The sequence below is a fragment of the Myotis daubentonii genome, chromosome 1 (assembly GCF_963259705.1).
Source record: "Myotis daubentonii chromosome 1, mMyoDau2.1, whole genome shotgun sequence".
Taxonomy (NCBI): domain Eukaryota; kingdom Metazoa; phylum Chordata; class Mammalia; order Chiroptera; family Vespertilionidae; genus Myotis; species Myotis daubentonii.
In genome coordinates, this window is record NC_081840.1 from 8,931,301 (window position 1) to 8,957,465 (window position 26,165).

Here is a 26,165-nt window from a genome sequence, read left to right on the forward strand (position 1 = left end):
TTCTCATTTTAGTACCAAAAGGAAATTTTATAAAATGTCATATACAATAGAATAATAATTCTCAGTTATTTCTAATCCTTTTTAAAAAAATGTTTTGATTGATTTCAGAGAGAGGAAGGGAGAAGGAAAGACCGATAGAAACATCAATGATGAGAGAGAATCATTGATTAGCTGCCTCCTGCACGCCCCTCACTGGGGATAGAGCCTACAACCTGGGCATGTGCCCAGACTGGGAATCAAACCGTGATCTCCCTGGTTCATAGGTCGATGCTCAACCACTGAGCGATCCGGGCCAGGCTCTAATCCTTCTTAAAACTCTTTTTTTAAAAAACCCCACAAAATTACTAATATTTTATAGCAAATTATTTTATCATTTTAGAAATTAGAATTTAAAACTAAAGAAGGTAAAAGATATGTGTTGTTTATTTTCAACTTTAAACACTGTGCAGGAATCAACAAACTAGCAGCCAATGGGCAAATCAGACCTGCCACCTGTTTTCATAAATAAAGTTTTAATTGGAACAGAGTCAGGCTCACTTGTTTACATATTATGACAACAGAGTTGAGCAGATGCAACTGAGACTATATGGTTTGCAGAGCCAAAAATATTTACTAACACTTTACAGAAAAAGTCCGCCAACCTCTATGACTAGAGCATCAATAAACTAAAATATTAATTAAAACACAAAATTAAATCACACCAATCACCTTGCTTGTTAATCCAGTGTTCGGTCTACTGGCTAGAACGTGCTACCACACTGTCTTTAATATGGTACTTATTACCTTTGTAGCTTCTTGGTTCTGCTTATCCAGTTCTTCTAACTCAGCTATCAGTACTTCCTTTTCAGTAATACTCTGATTGAGTTCTTGTTCCTTTGCCTCCAAATTAAGTCTTAAGTCATGTAATTTTGAATCCAAATCCATGTCTCTCACAGTTGTACTTTTAATTTCTTCATATTCATTGTTTAATTTTAAAAGTGATATGTGAAGTTCTTCCTTAAATGATAAAAGGGGAAAATCACAACACATACTATCAATTGGAAGAAGAGACACTGAAAGATTAAAAATATAAACAAAACCCAACATAACATTACAAAATCTTACTCTATCCTTGCTACCAATACACACAAGAGACCCTATTTCTACCATTGGCAATGTCCCTCTTTGCCCCTCACCACTAAAAAATTCCTGTCCACCACACTAGACACATTCTGGGGCATATAAGCAGTACGTATAGTTACTATAGTATGCCACTCCAGGCTCCCGACCCACCTGTGTGTATGTTGCTGTCAGGACTTCATCTGAAACCAAAGAACCTTTACCTTTCTTTTCTGCTCCTATCTGTATGCCTACTGGTTTATCTCTAAACAGAAACTCTGGCCAGGCTCATACTCTGAACCTTGCCCAGTACTTCAACCTGGCCTGACAAGCACCGATGAGATCAGCTTTACCCTCAGGACTCTCAAGAACTAAACACTCATTTTGATAAAAACTGGCTCTTAGCTGTGATCGATATGTAATATACACACCTTTTAATTCTGCCCCCATTTTTATTGCACCTACCTTTTCTTGACTCAATAATGAATTCTCTTTTTCTAAAACTTGGACACGCATTTTAAGTTCCAGATTGTCTTCAGTGAGATTATCCTGTAAACATGTTAAAAACAGTTTTCAGATGATAGGAAATTTCGAGTTTATAAGAAAACAGGCAAGATATACAATTGGGTATTTGTACTCTGCATTTCTTAAGTGGCATAAAAATTATAAGCATGCAACACCGGACCATCTAAAAAGCCCATCACTCATTTAACAGACATTTGCAGAGAGGATTTCTTTATTATATATATATATTTTTTAAAATATATATATTTTATTGATTTTTTACATAGAGGAAGAGGAAGGGATAGAGAGTCAGAAACATCAATGAGAGAGAAACATCGATCAGCTGCCTCCTGCACACCCCCTACTGGGGATGTGCCCGCAACCAAGGTACATGCCCTTGACTGGAATCGAACCTGGGACCCTTCAGTCCGCAGGCCGACGCTTTATCCACTGAGCCAAACCGGTTAGGGCTCTTTATTATATTTGAAAAAATATACAAATACATTTACAAAATAACCTGTAATCATGAGAAAAAGAAACAACTCCCTAAATATCATAAAGGGAAACCAAAATGCATTTCTCATTTTGGTAGAGGATCTGCTTCCACTGTCTCTACAAATATAACATTTGTCTAATTAATATTCAAAGAGATATACTTGCATTTTTCAATTATGGAACTTTTAAAATTGTTAATTTATAATGCAAAAAGTTTGTTGTTAATCAGCAAACATAAAATTCCCAATATAAAAGTTCCTATGATAAGTTCACATGAATTTATAAAAAACAACACCACCACAACAGCCTGGATAGTGTGGCTCAGTGGTTGAGCATTGACCTATGAACCAGGAGATTATGGTTGGATTCCTGGTCAGGGCACATGCCCAGGTTGTGGGCTTGATCCCCAGTCAGGGGTATGCAGAAGTAGGCCAATCAATGATTCTCTCTCATCACTGATGTTTTTTTCTCTCTCTCTCTCCCTCTCCCTTCCTCTCTGATATCAATAAAAATATATTTAAAAACACACACAAAATAAGCAACTGTAACGGTTTTTCTGGGTAAACCAATGCCAAAAGCTTTCTCTCTCAAAATGAGTTTACCTGGTTTAAATGACTCAGTCTCGTTATTTCACTTTCAGCATCTGTAAAAACAACAATGAATCTGACATTAGAATTCTTTAAAATAACTTCATAATTCCCTCCTAAAATTAAACTCAGAAATGAAACCCAATTAAAATAAAGTATATTTATAAGCACAATTAGCAAGCCCTGAGAGTTCTTGGGTAAAATGTATGTTTGTTATTTTTTATTTCTATTTTGACTATTCCAAAGAAGTCATATTATAAATGCAAGGTATAAACTATGTTAAAATCCAATTCTATGAAACAATATAAGAATTATAATTGTATTCTGAGTGAATCATATTTATTGCCTTGATAAAAACAGTAACAACTATTTCAAAATGAGTTGATTAGTTTGTGTAACAGTAAATAGTATAAGGACTAAAACCAAGGAAGGGGGAGGGCTTAAAACACAAATGTATATTTATACAACAATACATAATCTATCAATTCTCTAAAGTGACTTAGACATGACTACTAATAAAAAGACCATCCAATCTGGTATTCCGGATAGATCCATAAACAGAAGGGGTTTTAGAACACAAATGCAGAATACCATGAGTTCAGCTGAAGTAATTCATTCAATGTTCATACAGGAAAAACTGAACATTTACTATGAGGTCAGCTGCTAGACCACAAAATGGAAAAATGTAGTCCTTGCTTGCTCTCAAGCAGCTTACAATTCAGAGGGGAAGGAAAGTAAGCGCGTGATTACAGTACGGTGTGATACAGGGAGCACAAGGTGCTATTGGGCCAGAGGGCAAACTCCTAAACCCGAAGGACGGGGTGGGGTGGGGTGACACGTGGGGCCAGGGAAGCAGCTGCGCTAGTGCCTCAGAGTGAACATAATACCTGTGTTGAATCTTAATATGCAAAGAAGAATGAGTGAAAAGAGAGAGATTACACAGAGAAAGCAGTAAATGCAAAGGCAACAGAGCTAAGAGACAACATTGCCAGCTTAAGGAGCCATATAAAAAGTTCAGCCCCAGCCGGTTTGGCTCAGTGGATAGAGCGTCAGCCTACGGACTGGAGGGTCCCAGGTTCGATTCCAGCCAAGGGCACATGCCTGGGTTGTGGGCTCGATCCCCAGTAGGGGGCGTGCAGGAGGCAGCCAATCAATGATTCTCTCTCATCATTCATGTTTCTTCTCTCTCTCCCTCTCCCTCCCTCTCTGAAATCAATAAATATATATTATAAAAAAAAAAGATCATTAAGATATTACTTGTCTGATCAAGAAGTTTCACAGGGGCCCTAACTGGTTTGGCTCAGTGGATAGAGCATCGGCCTGCGAACTGGAGGGTCCCAGGTTCGATTCCGGTCAAGGGCATGTACCTTGGTTGCAGGCACATCCCCTGGTTGCAGGCACATCCCCAGTAGGGGGTGTGCAGGAGGCAGCTGATCGGTGGTTCTCTCTCATCAATGTTTCTAACTCTCTATCCCTCTCCCTTCCTCTCTGTAAAAAAATCAATAAAATATATTAAAAAAAAAAAGAAAAAAGAAGTTTCACAGGGAGCCACAAAGTACTCATCAGGAATGTAACCTGCTTTGCATTTCTGAAAAACCATTCTGGCTGCAATGTTGACGCAGGCTCCAGGCTGGGCACAGGGTTACAGAGCAGTCCGGGCTGCAGCGCAGTGGGTGCCATGTCCACTGTGGGAGCGGAGAAGCGTGGGGACATGGGGGGAGGGCACCAATGCTGCTGGCCCCTTCAGCTTCAGCTGGAGCCCATGCTCAAGAACATGGACTGCCTCCATGCAGAGTTTGCTGCTGTAAGAGACAGACCAGTTCCACCAGCCTCGGAACCTCCTGGCCTGGGTTGGGGAAGTGGAGGAGCCCGCAGAGCTTTCAGTGCAAGCCCTTCAAGAGGAGCTTAGTGATGTCCTCATCTACCTGGTAGCATCAGCAGCCTGCTGCCATGTGGATCTGCTCCAAGTAGTGCTAAGACGGACACCAAGCGGTGATGCTACCAAGCACATCTGTCCTGTGGCTCTGCCAGCAAATACATAACCTGCCCCATGAGGCCACCTCTGAAGACAAAACTGTGGGGACTGCAGACCTTGCCTGTGAGTCCACGGGTAGGCCTTAACCTAGAAACAGGGGCCCAGGATCTGCAGCTCAGCATGGTATCTGAGCAACACATGGTAGCCTGGCCATGGAACCTCATTCTAGTTCTTTCCTAATAGATCACCGGCCCAGGGACCCCACATCCTGAGGGCTGAGGCTCAAGAACCTCTTGAAGACAGCCTCTTGGTACTCTTTTCTCTCAATAGAAGTTTTGTTTAGCAAAAAAAAAAAAAAAGAAGGAAAAAAAGAATTATATGAAGAGGGGATAATGAAGCCCAGAGACTAATAACAGCTAACACTTTTATAAAACTTACTGTAGGCTAGACACTATTCTAAAGAGAACTTTGCAGCTAGTAAGTCATAAAATCGTCATTACTACTGCAACTATAAAGAAGATAATATTACCGCAACCATGTAGATGAAAAAAACAAAACATAGAGAGATTAACTTATCCAAGGTCAGCTAGTTAGTAATGGAGTTGGATTCCAACTCTGTTGTGTTCTTAACCAGTATGCTATCCTACTTCGTTCAGGGACTATGAAAGTTAACTGTGCCCAAAAAAAAAAAAAAAAATCATGATTGGCTGATGTTATTCAGTGGCAGTGGAAATGGAAAAAGGGGAAGGCCTAAGCCAATAAATTTGTTTTTAAAGCAAGTAAACTCATATGGGTCACCCAATACATTAAATACATTTATTTTGAAAAGAGCTGTGCTACTTTGAAGTCAAATGAGAAAGAAGTCCAAAATCCAACTTGCACAGCTTTCCCTCTGCCTTCATGGCAGCTCCGAGGACTAAAGTACCTATGAGAAACCCTACAGCTCATCTGGGAAGATAAAGTACTAAGAACCTACAAACTTTCTAAGGAATAACTTCAAATGTTCTGTTTTGGGAGACTGATAAACACTAGCAATTACCAAGGTAGGAAAAGAAGAGAGGACATGGAGATTTTACTTTGAACCTAACTTAAATTCAAATTTATAAACTTGGCCCTCCAGGTCAGGAATTCATGGGTACTCACAAACACACAAGGGCTAGAAACCTCCAGAACAAGAATGAATGAGTTCATATAGTTTATTGTGAGACGAGGACACAGTGGAAAATAAGATGTATCTTTTCAGCTAAAGAGCTCCTGTTCCATTTTTCTGGCATGAATGAGTACCGCTGCTTGGCCTAATTCATTTAATACTTATTTTTTGTAACAGAACACTGGTATGGTAACTAAATATCACCTTAAGTATGGACAACTATGGAAGATCTATGGCTCCTATCATTCTCAGGTTTGCTTAGATTCAGGAGATCATTTTGAAAGGTAACACAAGATTTTGAAGAAGGTAGGCTGAATTCCATAACTGGAGGGTTTGAGCCCTAATGAGTTATAGGAAATATTTGGTTCTTTACAAATTAACAGAAATAGGCCCATTTCTACTCCCAACAAATGTCTATATAAACATTTCTCAGAAATGTACATGGCCTCCTAAATCAGTGAGTTACACATAAATACTTAAAAGATGAGGAAGAGAGGTTAAGAGACACCTAACCAACACTTAACCCTTTTTAGTAGAAAATTCCTATTTGTGATGTATTATGACACTGAATCTAAACCAAACAATTCTATTCAAATTCCAGTCATTTCCATAAATATTTCACTTCCACAAAGTACCCAGTTATACAAAGAGCTAGTTGTCTCTAAAAACAGCTAGTATGCAATGAAGAACCAATCAGGAGTAAGTTCCAAACATTTTATACCAGACAGTGCTTGCTGTAGTCTGAACACCTCTTCTTCCAGTGATGTGCTCTGTGGAAGAATGCTTTCCCCTTCCTTCACAGTGTCACTCTGCTTCATAGCATAAGGCTGCAATTTACTACATTCCAGTTTCAAGTTTTCACATTCTTTACTTATTTGCCTGTTTTCCACGTTTAGTCGTTCTTGTTCCTTCCTCAAAACTTCTCTGTCATTTTCTGAAGACAATAATTTTCTACTTATATCTTTTATCTGATCCTCAAGTTCTTCCACTTTTTTTGTAGACTCTACTTTTTCAGTTTGTAGAACTTGAATAGTTCTTTGCATCTCATGGATTTTAGGGTAATCAGTTACTGCAATTCCTGAGCCACCTGGAACATAAACATAAGTCAAGGACAACAAATGTACCAATAGTTAAATAACTTGCTATATACAACTAAGATTTTATAAACTTCAGAATTTGGAAGGCTTGAAAAGTTAAAATAATGATATAACACTACACTACTATTAAGTCAAAATCCAAAACACTAGCACCAACAAATGCTGGTGAGGATGTGGAGCATAGGAACTCTCATTCATTGCTTATGGAATGTAAAATGGTATAGCTCCTCTGAAGGACTGTTTAGTGGTTTCTTATAAAACAAGCATACTCCTGTCATATGATCCAGCAATCATACTCAGGTATTTACCCAAAGAAGCGGAAAACTATATCCACATAACAACCCCAAAAAGGATGTTTATAGCAGCTTTATTCATAATTGCCCAAACTTGGAAACAATCAAAATGTCATTCAGTAGGCGAATGGATTAATAAACTGCATGGAATATTTTTCAGTGCTAAAAAGAAATGAGTTATCAAACCATGAAAAACATGGAGGAAACTTAAAAGTATATTACTAAGTGAAAGAAGACAATCTGAAAAGGCTATACGATTCCAACTGTAATAACAATTCTGGAATAGACAAAACTATGGTGGCAATAAAGAGATCAATTGCAGGGGATAAAGAGAAGGATGAATAGGCAGATTTTTAGGGCAGTGAAAATATTTTGTATGACATTACAATGATGGATACGTGTCATTATGCATTTGTCCAAATCCATAAAATGTACACCACCAAGAATGAACCCTAAAGTAAATTACGGATTTTGGGCAATTATGATGTGTCAATGTAGTTTTATCCTTGGTAAAAAAAAAAAGTGTCATCCTTCTGAGTGAAGTTGATAGTAGAGAATATAAATGGGGGTGGGGGTAGGGGTAGAGGCAGAGACTATAAGGGAAATCTCTGTACCTTCTTCTCAATTTTGTTGTAAATCTAAAAATGTTCTAAAGAAATCTAGTCTAAAAGAAGTTAAGTAACTACAATAAGCAAAGCATTTAAAAATAGTTGAGGAAATAAATAAATAAATAAAAAATAGTTGAGGAAAGATATTATTTGAGTCAAATACTAAAAAGTCTATGTATCTGAATTTGAAAGTGAAATATACCAAACAATGCAAGAGTCTCTGTATTATAACTTTTGCCACAAAGGCAAAGGGCCTTTCCATTTTTGCAGAACCATGACAATAGGAGTGCCAGTGCAAATTTCTGGCAGATGAGCAGAATTAGTCATTTACTCATTCTTTAGGACTTTGTCCAACTTTACATCAGTATCCTGATCTTACAGTGCTAGGCTTGTCATTTAATTATGCCAGCTAATATGTTACATTAATGAAATTAATAACCTTGTTGTAACAGATTTTCCAGTTCTTCAATTCGTTCTTCATATTCACTTAACTCTTCTCGATGCCGACGAGTTATTTCTGCCAATTTCTGTTGATGTGCATTCTGTAATACTGACATTTCATGTTGATGATCATCAATTTCCTGACTTCGGTTCTGTTTAAGTTCCTTAAAAAATAAAAACAAAGTTAACCACTTTAATAATCAATGAACTTATCTAAGCTATTTCATTTTTGCCCAAAAGTCTGTATTATTATAAATAATTCTCTGAAAGTGCTAAAGCTGAAAAAAATTTAAACACAGGCCCAACATTTGGACAATTCAGAGACTCCAGCCACCCTTTCCTCTCTTGAGCCTTAAAAACAGTTTTTCTACTTTTAATGAGGGAATACCAATAAGAAAAAACTGAAGCAAAATATCTTTTTTCCTTAGCATCAATGACCATGAACTTCTGTTAATGACATTCCACCAATATCAGTGTCAAACTTCTAGCTAATGTGTGACTATTGTCCTATTACTCCATCCTCCCGTTCAGTTTTTCCTTCCAGTCTTGCTGGGACTCCCAAACGGTCAACCAAGTTGACTTGCTACCCAAGTTGAGACCACCACTCTCTCTGCTAGGAAACTAGATCTTGGGCTGAGTCCCTCAAAGAGGGAAATTGCTTAAACCAGAAGTATTATGATAGCTGCACCTTGAATTGTCTGTCCACTGTGTCTCACTACTTAGATCCTCGATGCTGTCTCCATTCCTGTCTTTTCTGAGGCCAAAATGCTCAACTCTTCCTTCAATCCCGTGAACAAACAACCCAGGGTCCCTCCAATCAAGCAATCCAATCAATCAATCAATCAATACTCTTTTGCTTTACTTAGCCAGAGATGAGTTTTGCTGCTTGTAATGAAGAATCCTAATCTATAAATTAGCTTCTATTTTCTGAGAAGACAAGTGAAGGTATACTTTATTCCTATGTACTTATGTGCCAGCACTAGGCAAGGAGCTTTACATTTATACTTCAAAATAATTCTACAAACGAGGTATTATGATGACATCTACTTTACGATAACAAAACAGAAGTTGCCCAGAGAAGCACAGCTTGTAATAGTAGAGCCTGGATTCAAACACAGGTTTGACTGAGGAACCCACCACACTAGTACCGTAATAATAATAAAACCCAAAACTGATCAAACTAGCAAAATTCTATCATTAAGAGAAAATAATTATTTGTAATGAATAACATTAGCATTTTATTTTATCAATATCCTTTAACCCTAAACCTTGAAACTTCAGCAACCTTAGAATTCTATTTTAATAAAGACCATTTTATGAAATACAATAGAAAACAGAGACACAGAATATAAACTACCTAATAAATAAATGTTCAAAAAAAATGACTTTGGAGATATACCTTACTTGTCATAAAGACTAAAAAAGATATAAAATGGTAAAAAGAAATAAATACCCTAATCTGTAGTTACTTTTACAACTTTTATTAATTTAGGCTTATGATTTTCATAAGCAAATTTTAAATGTATAATAGCCACTGTTCCAACAATCTGCCTTACCTTAATGATATTTTGCAGTTTGCAAATTTCACTTTGATCAGAGCTGTTTGATCCTTGTGCTTTAGAAATCTAGATCAGAAAAACAGATTTCGAAAATTACATTGATATTCTTATAAAAAAGAAAGTCACAGGCTAACTTTATTAAAAGATACTTTTAAAAAATGGGGCATTTCCAAGACAAATTCTGATTTTAAAATGCCAAGCATCTTTTAAGAAACCTAGTCCAATAGTGAGTAATACACAATAAGTAAAAAGATACCTTCACAAGTATGTTAATAGGGGAGACTACAGTTTTACAAAATAAGAAAAACACCACAGAATATTCTACTTATTTAACAAAATATGTATTAAAAAGTCTCTATATAACTTTTTACCACAAAGGCAAAAGGACCTTTCTATTTTTGCAAAACCAATGCAAATTTCTGGCAGATGAGCAGAGCTAGTCATTTACTCATTCTTTAGAAGTTTGTCCAACTTTATATCAGTGTCCTAAAAGGTAATTTCTAAAATGAATGCTAATAATAACAATAAAAATATTTTAAAAGGATTTCATCCAGAAGACTTCTACTCCAGTATAGAATAACCTTTGGTTTGACAAGTAAATAAAATAACTTTTGGATTCTTCTTATTCAAAGCTTGTTCATTTACCTCTATTAACATTTACTATAGAGTGTGTTAAGGAACCAAAAGTTGCTCTCTGGATAAAATAGTGAACACAGAGCCCCTGGCTGGCATGGCTCAGTTGGTTGGTGTCATCCTGTGCACCGAAAGGTTGCCGGTTCGATTCTTAGTCAGGGCAAATACCCAGGTTGTGGGCTCAGTCCCTGGTAGGGAGTGTGCAGGAAGCAGCTGATCAATGTCTCTCTCTCCCCCTTCCTCCCTCTCTAAAAATCATTTTTTAAGAAGGAACACAGTATAATAGAACTTAGGGTTGGAGTAGAAAGATATGTATTTGAATCACAACTTAATCACTGTGACAGTGGGTATATTACTTAAACTTTTACTTTGCTCATCTGTAAAACATAATAAATACTCACATACCTATTAAGGATTAAAGGTCTGGTGCATGAAATTCGTGCACTGGTGGGGGTGGGGGATCCCTCAGCCCAGCCTGTGCCCTCTCGTAGTCCGGGAGCCCTCAGGGGATGTCCAACCGATTGCTTAGGCTCGCTCCCCACAGGGGCCTAAGCCATCAGTTGAACATCCTTAGCACTGCCTTGGAAGTGGGAGAGGCTCCCGCCACCACCACTGCACTCGCCAGCCATGAGCCTGGCTTCTGGCTGAGCAGTGCTCCCCCTGTGGGAGTGCACTGACCATCAGGGGTAGCTCCTGCATTGAGTGTCTGCCTCTTGCTAGTCAGTGCATGTTATAGCAAACAGTTGTTCCACTGTTGGGCCAAAACCGGCCCTCCGACATCCCCCAAGGGGTCCCAGATTGCGAGAGGGTGCAGGCCAGGCCAAGGGACCCCACCAGTGCACCATCAGGGCCAGGGAAGGACGTGGGAGGTTGGCGAGCCAGGGAGGGACCACAGAAGGACTCCAGGGCGTGTCCAGCCCATCTAGCTCAGTCCCAATCAGCTGGACCCCAGCAGCAAGCTAACCTACAGGTCAGAGCGTCTGCCCCCTGGTGGTCAGTGCACATCATAGCGACTGGTCGACCAGTCGACTGCCCCCTGGTGTTCAGTGCACATCATATAGTTGAGCGACCTTAGCATATCATTAGCATATTACACTTTGATTGGTTGAACGGCCAACTGGATGACCGGACACAGCATACTAGGCTTTTATTATATAGGATCATATAACATATATTGGGATAGTATATATGGAAACATCTTGTAAAGTATAATACAAATATTAACTTTTATTATGCCTTGCTAGAAAATTAAGTTCCCTGAAGGGTCCCAATTATGCCTTTTTCACCTTTATATCCCAGTACAGGTCTGTCATATAGTAGGCATTCAAGGTATGCTTAAGTAAACATACAAAAAATCCATCTCTTCCTTATGAAATCTTACCCTAAGCAATGTTTCTTAAACTGTTTTACTCATATTATCAGAATCACCTGATGATTTATTTTTTGAATGCAGTTTTCAACACCTCAAAATAGGCTACAAAATCTTAATCTCTTAAGGGAGGACAGGGAATCTACAATATTATCAAGTTCCCCAGGTTATTCTTACATGTACAAAGTTTAAGAACTACTACTACACATAAGATGGACAGACAGATCATTCTCTCCAGATTTACTTTGAATATCAGAAATGTCTAGCAACTTGGGAAGCCGGAAATAATTTTAATTGGGAGGATTTCTCCTTTACATAATTAGATTACACTCACAAAAAGACAGAAAATACTTCATTTTTCTATACACTCATGAATTAAACCCATATGAACAATGTGCGAGTGTATTTTTTCTGTCCCAGTATATTTTGAATCTCATATCTATTGACAGCCTTAGTAGTACATATAAAATCTGATATGTAAGACAAAAAAGCATTCCCTGGAAGAAAGTTTACAGCCCAAAATAGCAAGTGTTTAATTTCTAATGCATGAGAAACAACACAAAATAGTTTTTAATTTTTTTTTTTAAATATATATTTTATTGATTTTTTACAGAGAAGAAGGGAGAGAGATAGAGAGTTAGAAACATCGATGAGAGAGAAACATCGATCAGCTGCCTCTTGCACATCTCCTACTGGGGATGTGCCCGCAACCCAGGCACATGCCCTTGACCGGAATCGAACCTGGGACCTTTCAGTCCGCAGGCCGACGCTCTATCCACTGAGCCAAACCGGTTTCGGCTAGTTTTTAATTTTTTAAAAAATATATTTCTTTATTGATTTCAGAGAGGAAGGGAGAAGGAGAGAGAGATAGAAACATCAATGAGAGAAAATCATTGATCGGCTGCCTCCTGCATACCCCCAGCTGGGGATTGAGCCCGCAACCCAGGCATGTGCCCTTGGCCGGAATTGAACCTGGGACCCTTCAGTCCGCAGGCTGATGCTCTATCCACTGAGCCAAGCTGGCTAGGGTCAAAATAGTTATTAAAATTTATAATACCAATTCTCAGATTTTCATTTTACATGTAATTAATGCAAACAGAAACCTCAAACAATATCTAAGCAAGTAGTTTCAAATCTCGTGCCTTGGAGCCCTGATTTCCAGCAGCAAAGCCTTAGGAACTCCAGGGAAAAAGGTGCTGGTTCAACCACAGCAACTCCACTTTTATTTTGAAAATTTCTTCCCAATATTGTGCAGAAGGGGAAACTGAGGCTGAGAGAGAAAGATGATCTGATTACAATCACTTAGAAAGTTATTGGCAGAATTAGAATGCAAGTTTCGATTTTCTAGTCCATAGTTCTGATAATGAAATCTCTACACATAGCACCCGTATCTTCACCCACTCACAGTTTCTAAAAATTCATGAAAAGTTTACCTACCTGAGCAATATGCCTCCAATGTGCAACTTCCGATTCAAGCCTTGAAATTTCATTTGACAATCTGTTTATTTCTTGTTGTGATGAAATTACATCACCAAAGTCCATGTCATCATCGTGGAAAGCTGCAGCATGATGGCTGATACCATAATTGAATGATGATGATGATGCAGTGGTTGTGGGCACACTGCCAGCTCCTGAATTTACAGACTGAGCAGCAGACTGCAGCTTTAGCAACTGATCCTGTAGTGCAATCTGTCTTGCTTTAAGATGGCTGATTTCCACCTATATATTTATAATCCGTATTTCAGAGAAGGTACTTTAAAATAGCCATATTCTAGATCAGTGGTTCTCAACCTTCCTAATGCCGTGACCCTTTAATACAGTTCCTCATGTTGTGGTGACCCCCAATTTCATTGTTACAAATTGAACATAATTAAAGCATAGTGATTAATCACAAAAACAATATGTAATTATGTATGTGTTTTCCGATGGTCTTAGGTGACCCCTGTGAAAGGGTCGTTCGACCCCCAAAAGGATTGCGACCCACAGGTTGAGAACCGCTGTTCTAGATTCATAAAATTAAAAGTCATAATAATTTAACATTATCCAATGATTGTATGCTATCAACTTAATCTAAGTTTTCTATAACATCTCAACCATACATTTTTATTTAAAAGCAAATATAATTACCATAGTTAAAGCATAGATAATGTTTCACTCAGATGGTAACTAAAGCAATGGGATTTCTCAGTTAAACATGGATTTACTAGCTTCTATGTATCAGGTAGGATAGGCAATTCCTCAGAGTTTTGTTTGTGATTATCAAACCTCAAATGATGAGGAAGTAAAAGCTGTGTTAGTCTATGCATTGGAAAGTTTCTTGAGAACATTTGTTGGACGACTCTTATGTAACTGACTATGGCTGGATTTAGGCTTAAAATGCACCATGAATCAGGAATAACTTTGTTGTGGTCTGTATAATGCTACTGGGAGAATGCTTTGATTTATTAATCCAGTCTTCTCAGATATGATAACACAGTGAGACTATAGTTACTGGCTCATGAGTCTTAGAAGGAAATCATGCATTGACAGAAGGCTTGGCTTTAGTCTTGGCAAAGAGGGGCTAATGAAAATTTGACTCTACTCAGGGAGAAAATATACTAAAGATTCTAAAACCCTGAGCAGAGTATTGATAAGTCATTGTCCAAAAGAAATTATGAACATAGGACTTAACCATAATGCCACATGCACCTGAGACAAAACATAGAAGTAAGCTGGAGAGCTCTGAAATAAGCTTCCTAAAATATTCAAGCTAGTCCAGAAGACACCCTTCCGCAACGTGGAAAACTGGATACTTGAAAAGACAAGCCACCAAGTAATATAGCATTTCTACACGGGTAACCTCAACCAACTAGACAAACACCAAACACAACTATGTCAAATGTCACAGCAAACAGGTTTTGCACATCAGGGTTCCTTCTCTAATGGAGGTTCTAATAGTAGTGCACAGATTTCATTCATTTTTCTGTACACAGTATGAGGCAAACTGCATCTTTAAGGAATATGAACATCACAGTGAGGACAACAAATAGATTCTGCTAAAGTATGTTCATATATTATCTTTCATTCTGGTAAAGAGTACTAAAATGCACAATTTTTTTCAAATGTAGCTACAATACAAAGAAAGTTCTCATTATACAAGAGACATTTATATCAAGTTGTAGAGTTAAAAAGTCTCAACTCTAATAATAACAAAGGCATTTCTAAACTTGAATTCTTAATTTGGGGATCTAATATCAATAGTTACGTAGAATATAAAATGCCAAAGTTTTCCACAGTGGTATTTTCAATGAAACCACCTATGAAGTTTTCAAAAAATACCAATACCAGGGCCTCTTCCCAGTATGCTAACCCAGAATCTCCTAGAAAACATGAGCTGGTGTATTTTTTAAGTGTTGCTTATGATTCAGCTATAAACCCCTGGATGTGAACTATTGCTCTATTGTAATATCTGTAAGTCAGTGCTACTCAAAGCATGATGTGTGGACTGATGCCATAAATGTTTGCTACCTGTCCATGAAAAGTACAGAAATTCAAAAGGCTTAAAGACTTTTAAACCAATTTTTTTTAATATATTTTATTGATTTTAGAGAGGAAGGGAGAGGGAGAGAGAGATAGAAACATCAATGATGAGAGAGGATCATTGATTGGCTGCCTCCTGCTCGCCCCCTACGGGAGATCGAGCCTGCAACCCAGGCATGTGCCCTTGGCTGGAATCGAACCTGGGACCCTTCAGTCTGCAGGCTGATGCTCTATCCATTGAGCCAAACCAGCTAGGGCTTTTAAACCAATTTGACAGAATAATTTTGTATCTGTTGAGCCTTTTAAAATAAGGTGGGTTTTTAATTTTAACTTGTAGTTATGCGTTTTTATATTCATTTTTGTAGTAATTCATTCTATTCTACTTTATGAAATAAATTCCCAACAGACTGGAAATTAAGCTCTTCTTTAAATGTGTGTATTTATCTTTAAGGTGGTTTGCTTTAATTTTTCATCTTAATACATCACTAAAAGAACTAGAAATCAGTGCATCTAAATTTAAAAAACCCAAATATGAATTTATGGTAGAAATGAACATTTTATCAACAAAATGAAGAATACCCAAGTGATCTGGATAATTAAACAAGGCATGGTTCTATTCAATAGAAGTGTTAACTGAATTCTAGTGATGTACTGAACACTAAAGAGAATTCAGCAACAGAATGAAACATAGAGACATAGTCTATATTTTAAGGATTCATGATAACATTGGTTATATTGCATAATATTTATTACCAGAACTGCAAAGAAAAGCTAATTCCAAAATACCTATTTCTGTCAAACTAAAGGAGAAAAAATTTATATGACAGTATAAGTCAACTATGAAATACTTAACATTCTGTTTTTCCATGGAAAAATCAAGTAAATGCCAACATATATTAACACTTGTAGTTAAAATTAGCAATGATCACAGATTTCAAACAATTTCAGGTAGAGAGATAAGAAATTAGGTTTCATAAAATGAGAAATTCTAAGCAATAGGTGCCTAAAGATATTTTATACCAGAGGCCCTACGCACAAAATTCGTGCAAGAGTAGGCCCTCCTTCCTCTGGCTGCCGGCACCGGCTTCCCTCCTAGCCTTCGTTCGGAAGGACTCTGGTCTAATTAGCATATTATGCTTTTATTTTATAGATAGGACTTTTCTTCTTTGGGAAAGCAGAAATTAAACTCCACAAAGGTTAGTTTATGTAACATAAACATAATAAAAAAGCTTACAGAGTTCTTGTTAAATTAATGATAACAAACTGAATTGGTAATTATTAACTTCAACACCCTTTCCATATTTTTAAGGATCTAAATATAGCTCGATTTATCTTACAATTCTTGAAAACTTCCTAGATACTGTTCAATGAAGTATGAAGTAACTGTAATAACCTTTACCTCTTTCTGTTGCAGTTCATTTCGGTAACTGGTAGATTGGTGCTTTATTTGAAGCTCAGAAGCTTCATGCTTTTCTTCTAGATCAGAACAAAGTTTCTTTAGTCTTTCATTCTAGAAGCAAAGAAAAAAGTATTTTAACAAAGTGACTAAAAAGTAAAACGTTAGTAATAGTTATTTCACGGCATTATGAAAACAATGCTTTATACAAAAAAAAAGATGTAAAAAATAGATGTGACAGAATTCTGGTCTTTAAAATACGCGTTTCATTAAAGTTACTAGTGCAATAAGCATGTTTATAGAGATTATGCATAATTCTAAAGCAAAATTCCTAAAACCAAACCACTGATCAATGTTTACCCCATCTTTTTATACAGAGTATCTAGCATATAATAGGCAAATGAATGAATGAACTAGATTACATATTTAAACTTTTGTTTTCTCTCCAAACAGAACTTTCTTAAAGAAATATTCTGGCTGAAGTACAGATAGGAGGCCAAAGCCTTACATCACTTGTCTGCCTAAATCCCAGGGGCACCTCTAAAAATCCAATGTAAAAACTACTTGGTTTGAAAAACTACAGTTTGAATTATACAAAATATTCTAAGTATAATTCAATGAATCTAGATATCACAGTCCTTTATTTTAAGATATTGACATGTACAAAAATATTAAATTTTATATACCTAAATATTAAATCTTGACCTGTTATCATTCTCTGAAATCTGAATGAAAAAGTACATAATGGAGCAAGAGAAATGAACCCTAAAACTTTCTGCAAAAAGGAATTTACAAATTATTACAGATAATAATTTACTAAGACTTCTATTAATATATCTACAAACACAGTTTAACAATAATAACTGAGTCTGAGGAGCCTGATGGTGGAAAAGAAAGCTGCTGCTAGGAGGCGAAGACTTTTTCACTTTGAGGATGTCATCTGTTCTCTTCTTATATTCGAGGAATCCTATATAATAAAAGGCAAATATGCAAATTGTCCCCTCAACCAGCAGTTCGACCAGGAGTCCAACCAGGGGCTGGCCCCTTCTCTGGCAGGACCCCACCCATGCATGAATTCATGCACCGGGCCTCTAGTTTCTTATATTGACAGATGTGAAAATTATTATCCAGGGAGATTATGTGAATTCCTAGAGAACAATCAGTGGAGTAAATTAATGGAAAAATTAGAATATACACAAATCCTAGTTTGGGAGACTATCTCCAGAAATCTAACCAGGCCTTGGTTATGTTGAAGAAATATTAATAAGAAACAGGACCAATGGTCACACGACCACTTTCTATTCTATTGGCTGCTCTTACATGATTTTCTGTTAACATGAAAAACACCACACATAACTGAAGCAATACAGTATAGTGAAGTCACAGCCTAGTCATAAAAATCCACTCTAGGCTTTTTCACAAACAACACATAAGACTACCTGTAACTCTGCTGAATAAGTATAACTCAAAAACTTTAAATTTGGAAAAAAAAAAAAAAAAAACAACTTTAAATTTGGCCAATATCTACTTGGCTGCCTCTCCTCATCTCCCTAGCAGTGTGAATCAGAAAGTTTAATAAAGCACATAAGGACAGACTTCATGTGCTGACCCATAACACAGCAGGAACTGTCATGGGCTATTTCTATTATGTGGAATATGAAGCCGAGGGGGCTAGTCTGAAAGGAGAAAAGAATAAACACAAAAGAGAAGAGAGGAGCTATGACAGAAAGAGATTCCTGAGGGCTCCAGTTCTGGTTGCAGATCCTTCTCAAAGACTGGCTACAATTTCTGCCTCTGGAATCCATGATACTCTTATTCTGAAATTATTCCATTCTGCTTAATCCTTGTTATACCATCAAGGTCTACTGGAACCAATTTTAGCCTATGAGTTTCCTGTTTGAGTAGTCCTAACTATCAAAAAAGATTGAGGTTCATGCCCTGCTGGTTTTCTCAGTGGTTATAGAGCGTTGGCCCACTGACCCAAGTGTCACAGGTTCAACTGCTGGCACACACCTTGGCTGTAGGTTCCCTAGCCTGGTCAGGACGCCTGCAGGAGACAACCGATCGATGTGTCTCTCTCTCCCCCTCCCTCCCTCCCTTCCACTCTGTCTAGAAATCAAAGGAAAAAATATGCTCAGGTGAGGATTGAAAAATAAATAAATAAATAACTGATCTTCATGACTTTTCTTCTTTTTTTAGAGATCTTCCAATAAACAAAGAGAAAATACATTTATTTAACAGAATAGAACTCATTCTATCTTGAAAGTACCACAGGATACATTGGGCCCTTTTATAAGTCTAAGAATAATCATGGGATTATAATGATCTTGTTTTCCATATCTTGAAACATTTTGCTATTTTATCATCCTAAGAATTATTTTGTCATTATTCATCAATTATTCCCACTATGCTAAAAACTAATTAAATAATAAGAAAATGAAAGACTGGTGGAATCTTCTAAAAGAATGATGCAATAATGAACTAACCAGTTTTCTGACTGTGTTGCCCAATGTATTGCATCATCTTTTTAAAAAGATAAAAACTATCTGGAGATCTCATCTTTGTAGCTTTTTTTTTGCTTTCATTGGACACAGTTGAAAATTCGGAATTTCCATTTTTTAACAAAGAGAAGAAAACAAAAAATTTAAACAATTATTACACAACTAAGAAGATTGATGCAAAGAGATAGAAAAAAGCATTCTAGAGTCTAACAGTTATGGTGAAACTGAGTATAGAAGCAAAATCTCAGACAAATCTTCAAATAACAATATCTTCAGTCAATTTTCTCAAACTCAAGAACTGATGACTCAACAATATATCCCTAAGAATAAAAAGGAGCCCTGACTGGTTTGGCTCAGTGGATAGAGCGTCAGCATGCAGACTGAAAAGTCCCAGGTTCGATTCCAGTCAAGGGCATGTACCTTGGTCCCGGGCACAACCCCAGTGGGAGGTGTGCAGGAGGCAGCTGATCTGATCGATGTTTCTCTCTCATCGATGTTTCTTTTTTTTTTTTTTTAAATATATATTTTATTGATTTTTTACAGAGAAGAAGGGAGAGGGATAGAAAGTCAGAAACATCGATGAGAGAGATCGATCAGCTGCCTCCTGCACACCCCCTACTGGGGATGTGCCCACAACCAACATACATGCCCTTGACCGGAATCGAACCTGGGACCCTTGAGTCCGCAGGCCGACGCTCTATCCACTGAGCCAAACCGGTTCGGCTCATCGATGTTTCTAACTCTCTATCCCTCTCCCTTCCTCTCTGTGGAAAATCAACAAAATATATTTTTTTTAAAAAAAGAGACATATGTAATACCCTTTGTAATACTTTAAGCAATAAAACAATTAAAAAAAAGAATAAAAAGGAAATATAGTGTTCCCATCAAGTTAGTCATTCAATAAGAAAATATTTTATTTCACAATGTGTTTTGACAAGAACTTGAACCATTCCCACTGTGCTAAATGGATATGTGACAGTATTCTTTCATTATGAACATTTGAACATTTATTTGATATAGTTCATACAGGGGTAAATGCTGAAGGCAGATGACTGGGAGGAAACAGATAACTTAAAGATGAAAAAAATTCAAAGGATTGATCCTTTAAATTGGCATTAATAAATCTAAGAATACAAATGTTTTGCAGCCGAAACCGGTTTGGCTCAGTGGATAGATCGTGGGCCTGCGGACTGAAAGGTCCCAGGTTCGATTCCGGTCAAGGGCATGTACCTAGGTTGCAGTCACATCCCCAGTAGGAGATGTGCAGGAGGCAGCTGATTGATGTTTCTCTCATCGATGTTTCTAACTCTCTATCTCTCTCCCTTCCTCTCTGTAAAAATCAATAAAATATATTTTTTTAAAAAATAAAAATAAATAAAAAAAATGTTTTTCAATTATAGAGCAAAGATGACAAGCAAAATCATGAACCATCAGAGTTTTCAAAAGTATTGGATTTAGTGACACAAAGAAACAGAAGTTAAATAAATAAGCTAATATCTATTAGAAATATAAGTGGATCTAGAATCAGTATTTACAAGATAAGATATAATCCAGTTCATGCATAAGAGTTAATAAGCAGGAAATTGCATTCAAAGAACATTGCCTATTTTGAGTATTTGTTTTTAAAACCAGAAACATATAGGACAGTATTTTGGATTTGCTATATAAGCTCTTATTAAAATATTTAATAAAATTTTTCACTATGACTTCATTCTTACTTCTGTAAATTACTTATAAAATGATTTAATATTTAAAAAATTAAAAGAGCCCATTGGATCCAGATGGCAAATGTAATAACTATTTTTCTTGGTATAGAGGGTTAAATTTGCTTAGATTGGTTGCTGTTACTTGCAACTAAAGAAACCCAGCTAATTCAGTCACCTTCAAATACTAACATCTGTACAGAAGTCTAATTTCCTCTGGAAAACACACTGCACTCTGTCTAAACTAAAACTTTATACTGTAAGTTCCCTGATGGCTTCAATCATATCTTCACCTTATTCTTTCACTGCACAGTCACATAAGGATTTAGGGTGTGAAATGCTTATGTGCTGACATAAGGCAAGAATCACGTACATTTAAAATCACCTTAGAAAACAAAGCCCTTGGGAAGCCCAATGGTATGTTTTCCTCCAGTGCTTGAGTAGCTCACATTACTTTGAATAAGCACCAGAAGAGGAAGCAGGTTTTCACTGGGGATGTGTCATACTAAAAATATGTATTTCTAAACACTAGAATCGTATTTGCCATGTAGCCCAATGGTAACACTACGAGAGATTAGACCTGAGATCAAAGAGGGATGGAAGGTTTCTTTCTATCTCCCTTCTCAAGCTCTATAACAGAGCAGACATTCGTTAAGCTCGTTAACCCTATTTACTATTTCCCCCCAAAATGTACACTGGTAAATTTACCAAAATTAATGCTACTACACACAACTGCCATATAATTTTTCTGGATGGTCTGTACTAAAGATTTCTCTAGGGACTACAGGAACAATTTCCTATCTCAGTCTTACAAAAAAGAAGAAATTAAGTTCACCTGTCACAAAAGCATCTACTTACTAAGTAATTACAGAAAACGTCTCTAACGTGTCACCAACCTGCCCTTTCCTATGGAGGCAAAATATCACTGTAATTCCTCTTGAGAGGTCTTCTGTTTGCAAATTCCGCAATCTCATCTTGGTAATCTCGATCAAAACTCAAAAATGCTTGCTGTAAGTAAATTTTTTCAAATTCAATTTTCTCTTTTTATGAGTTTAACAGACAGGAAAACATGCTTGTTACAGTCCTCTAAGAATGTCTTTTCCTAAAATATGATTGTGTTCCCTCAATGCTCTTATTTTTGGACTAAATCACTGAATGTCTCATACTTTATAACAGATCTCACTTTAAATCCTCTCATGTTCTTTGTGGCTTTCCTTTGAACCCTTTCCAAGTTTTCCTCATCCCTATTAAGTATGCATAATGTCCAGAGTTAGACACCACAAGGCACTAACTAGTAATGAAAAAGATGATAAAAGTAATTTGCTATACCTATATTATTAATTTTTCTGTATACAAACATTACACCTAAGTGTGCAATTTAATTTAGCACAGTCAGAACACAGTAAATCCTTGACAATGATAAACTGTTACCATTATTATTTCGATATTTAGCAGTTTTCCACTCCCAGCATAGAGAAGCAGAGATGGAAATATTACATAGCAAAGTGCAGGAACATATAGAGTCTGCATCTAAAGGAAGTTGATAATGCTTTAAAAAACTTAAAGAGCAAGAGACAAAAAGTGGCAAGCAGTGTATTAAAAAGAGAGGACCAAAATAAAGCATGAATAACTTTCATGACTTTCAAAAAGAAAAATCTAAGTTCAACAGTAGTCTTTAATTTTCCTTACCTCTGATCTTAAGATTGCATGAATGGCTTCAATTTCCTCTCTCCTAGAATTAGGTAATTCTGCTATAAAAGAAACAGCACATACTGAATATACGATCAACACCATATAAACTAATAAACAGGCACTGTAAGGGAAATATACTGCACTGAGCTTTAAACAATGGTATGCTGATCCTAGAATCTATTCAGAAGATAAATATTACTTGATCTTATCACTACTTCCTACTGCTACAAGTGTTCTTTACTGTCAGAGAAGTCATTCTTTTTGCCTATCTTATACACCCTAGGATATCCTCCTTTATTCCTTGGAAGTGTTCATTAAAGTTTGGAAAATTAAGTTTTACAAATGAAATCTCTCTGTGTTTAGATGAAATTTATGCAACTGGGTTTTAAGGCCTTATTTCTAACTTCTCCTCCCACTACTATCAAATAATTAATGACCTAGAAACAAAGAATGAAAATATGCTACAAGAACACTTATTTCAAATAACATAGACACAATTTATTTACAATAGGAATAGCTCAGCCAAGCTAGTGCTGCTCAGTGGCTGAGCCTTGATCCTTGGTTGGAACCCTGTCAGGGCACAGGACTGGGTTATGGGCTCCATCCCCAGTAGGGGGCTTGCAGGAGGCAACTGATTGATGATTCTCTCTCTTCATTGATGTTTCTATCTCTATCTCCCTCTCCCTTCCTCTCTCTGAAATAAATTTAAAAAAAAATTTGTCTAATAGGAATAGCTTAGTCTAGGTTCACACACTTTCATATACCAGTAAGAAAAGAATCAGAGGCCAGTAGTGGCAACGCACCATTCACGCGACCAGAAAATTATCATGCACAGTAGGTTTTTTCCTAAGTACTAGTATTTTTCATTACTCATAGCACTTCAATACTATAAAAATAAGTTCTCTGAATTACAGTTTAAATTGGAAGAAAATACAAGTGGCGTACAATAAAAGTGACAAACCCACTCTTCTTGTTTTGAAAATCACCAGGTGCAGTTGCTTCTGTGGTTGTTTATACATCTTGTTTAAAACTCTGACAGGACTGTCTAACTGCTAGTCAGAAGAGAACAAATTATAATCTAATCTGTTTAGGAAGGTAATTATAGACCAGCAATTGTTTCAAAGAGGGATAAAACAAAGTTACCCCTCCCTCCCCCCCCCCCCCCGCCCCCGCAAAAAAAAAAATCTTGGCCTTTTTAAGAATAAAGGGGAGATGTAATACAGACAAAAAATTATTCCTCACACAGGGAAAACAAAAACAATAGCTACCGTTTAGTAATGCTTACTATTCTCTAGGCACAGTGCTAAGTGTTTTATACTCATGACATCATTTAATCCTCCCAACCTCATGATAGATATGATTATCCCTATTTAACAGATAAGGAAACTCTGCCTTTTAGAGATTAAATACTTAATAATTTGCCAAAGAGCCCACAATTTTTAATATATGGAAGGAGAATTTCAACCCAGGTTTGACTTAATATCCCAAGCTCCTAACCTTGAATAAATCAGTACAGTGTTTGCTTGGCAGAATAGCAACTTTCTGATATTGTAAACACGGATGATTTTCAAGCTATACCAACAGTACTATTTGAGAACTATTATCTTGTTCACCGCTGACACAGGATACACACTCAATAAATACTTGTTGCATGAATCAATGAACTGGACTCTGACCTGATCTTTAAATGATTTATAAAACCAGTAATTAGGTGTTAAGCAAGTCCTATTTTAATACAAAGGAAAACAAAAGCACTAAGCAACTTTGAAGATTTTTAATCACTGAGCAAAATTTTTACTGAGCATCCACTATGTACCAGGGAAGATGCCACATAAGGAAAAATAAAATACAGTCCTCACCCTGGGCACCAAGAGATAAATGATAACGCAACATGGTGAGTGCGGTCAGAGACCCACAAAGTTCTGCTAGAACACAGATAGCCTGCAATCAATCTAACCTGCCGTGGAGTGAGAACAGTTCCACCAAGCCCCTGACATGTGAGTGGGGTCACACAGGAAAAATTGTCTCCCATGCAGAGGCTTGAAGTTGTGTAGGTACACAAAGTTCCACGCGGCATTGCTCTGGATGCAAGCACGTATGTGTATGTGTATGTGTATGTGAATGTGCATTATGTTTGTCAATTGGAAGAGAAGGGGAGGGAACAAGAGGTAAGACTGGAAAAGGTAGGTTGAACCCAGATAAGATAGGTTTCTGGTCTCCCAAAATTAAGAGGTTTGGATTTTATCAAGGAAGTCATGGTCAAGAGATTTTAAAGCACATTCGTTTTAGAAGAGTAACTGGCAGCTCAACAGAAAATGGAGTGGAACGGGGAGAAATGAATGACAGGATGGGAAAGATAATGGGGTATGAGCTAAAGAAATAGGAGTAAGTAAGGAAAGGACAGATAAAAGTAACAATTCTGGCACAGGCTGACCAAGATTAGTGACCAATTGGAAGATGAAAAAGAGGCAAAGCAAAGACGGCAAACATTTCTATTCTAGGAGACTGGTGGATGGTGAAACCAGTAAGACTGAGAGTATAGGAACACGTTTGGTGGGAAGAACAAAATTAATTCCACCTTAAGCCTGCAGGACATCCAGGTTGGGGAAGGCATATTTTCTGGTTTAGGGTCAAAGAAATGGCCAGCAGTTTTCCCCTGTGTGGTATACAATAGTCCCTCCCCGCGTCAGGGGCCCTTCCCTGCTTCTGACTGACCTCCCTGGCCCTCTCCTTCCCCAACACAGGAAGAATCCCTTTCACCCGCATTCCCAACCGGCCCCACCCCAGGGATACCCCAAGCAGTAAAATGCATTTCGGGAGCGCACCAATTTTCCTCCCCTCTAAACGCACCCACAGACATTCTAAATCTAAGTACTGTCTTTTTGTCAAACTCACTTTCCTTCAGCCAAATACACATGAAGGCTCAGTCCAAACAGTACTTTAGAAATCAACCCAGAGTGCTAAAAGTGCTAAAAGATGCACAAAAAGTAAAGCTGCCAAAGGAACTGCCGTCGTCCTGGGCCCGGAGGCAAACCCAGGTCAGGGCTCCAGGGCCCTTCTGAGCCCGCCCCTCGCGGGGCGGTGACACCTCCTCCCCGTCCCGGCGGCTCTCTCCGCCCTCTCCACACCTCCGCAAACAGTCTTTTTAATAAACCCATGTAGAATGGCCCTAAAAAAGAAAAAAAAAAAGGACTCTTCTGATCTCAATACTACTTGTTGAAAGAAGTATCAAGAAATCAAAATAGTAAGTAACCATCGAACAACACGCAACTCTGAGTCGCTGTTCATCAGTTAAACCAAAACGAGGACTTAAAAAACGAGTGAAGGTGGCCAAGGGTACCCCCGAAGAACAGACTCTCTCCCTTGTTCCACCGGGCGACTGGGCGGAAAAACACATAAAAAATATATAAATTAACGAACGGGAAAAACAGCTGTGTTTCACTAACAATATATTCAAACCGGACAGGGTGAGCGACACTAAGCACTTCGTGAGTGACTGCCATTGTTACATAAACCAAAGGGAATAAAAGTGACTGTGGGTCATA

The 26,165-nt window shown here is 37.4% G+C and overlaps 1 protein-coding gene across 4 annotated transcripts in view; it reads right to left on the reverse strand.

Moving 5' to 3' along the window:
* Positions 1-26,165, reverse strand: part of TRIP11 (thyroid hormone receptor interactor 11) — a 74,569-nt gene that overhangs the window by 46,925 nt on the left and 1,479 nt on the right. For 2 of the 4 annotated variants that reach the window (XM_059687919.1, XM_059687939.1), the window contains exons 2-10: positions 22,618-22,679; positions 16,728-16,838; positions 13,247-13,528; positions 9,805-9,873; positions 8,247-8,412; positions 6,531-6,896; positions 2,700-2,740; positions 1,564-1,647; positions 784-996 (exon numbers count right to left, since the gene is read on the reverse strand). In XM_059687919.1, coding sequence (XP_059543902.1) covers positions 784-996; positions 1,564-1,647; positions 2,700-2,740; positions 6,531-6,896; positions 8,247-8,412; positions 9,805-9,873; positions 13,247-13,528; positions 16,728-16,838; positions 22,618-22,679 — 1,394 coding nt within the window. Of the gene's footprint in view, positions 1-783; positions 997-1,563; positions 1,648-2,699; positions 2,741-6,530; positions 6,897-8,246; positions 8,413-8,936; positions 9,066-9,804; positions 9,874-13,246; positions 13,529-16,727; positions 16,839-22,617; positions 22,680-26,165 lie in introns of those variants that run through there. The other 2 variants (XM_059687928.1, XM_059687947.1) reach the window with 2 other exon arrangements.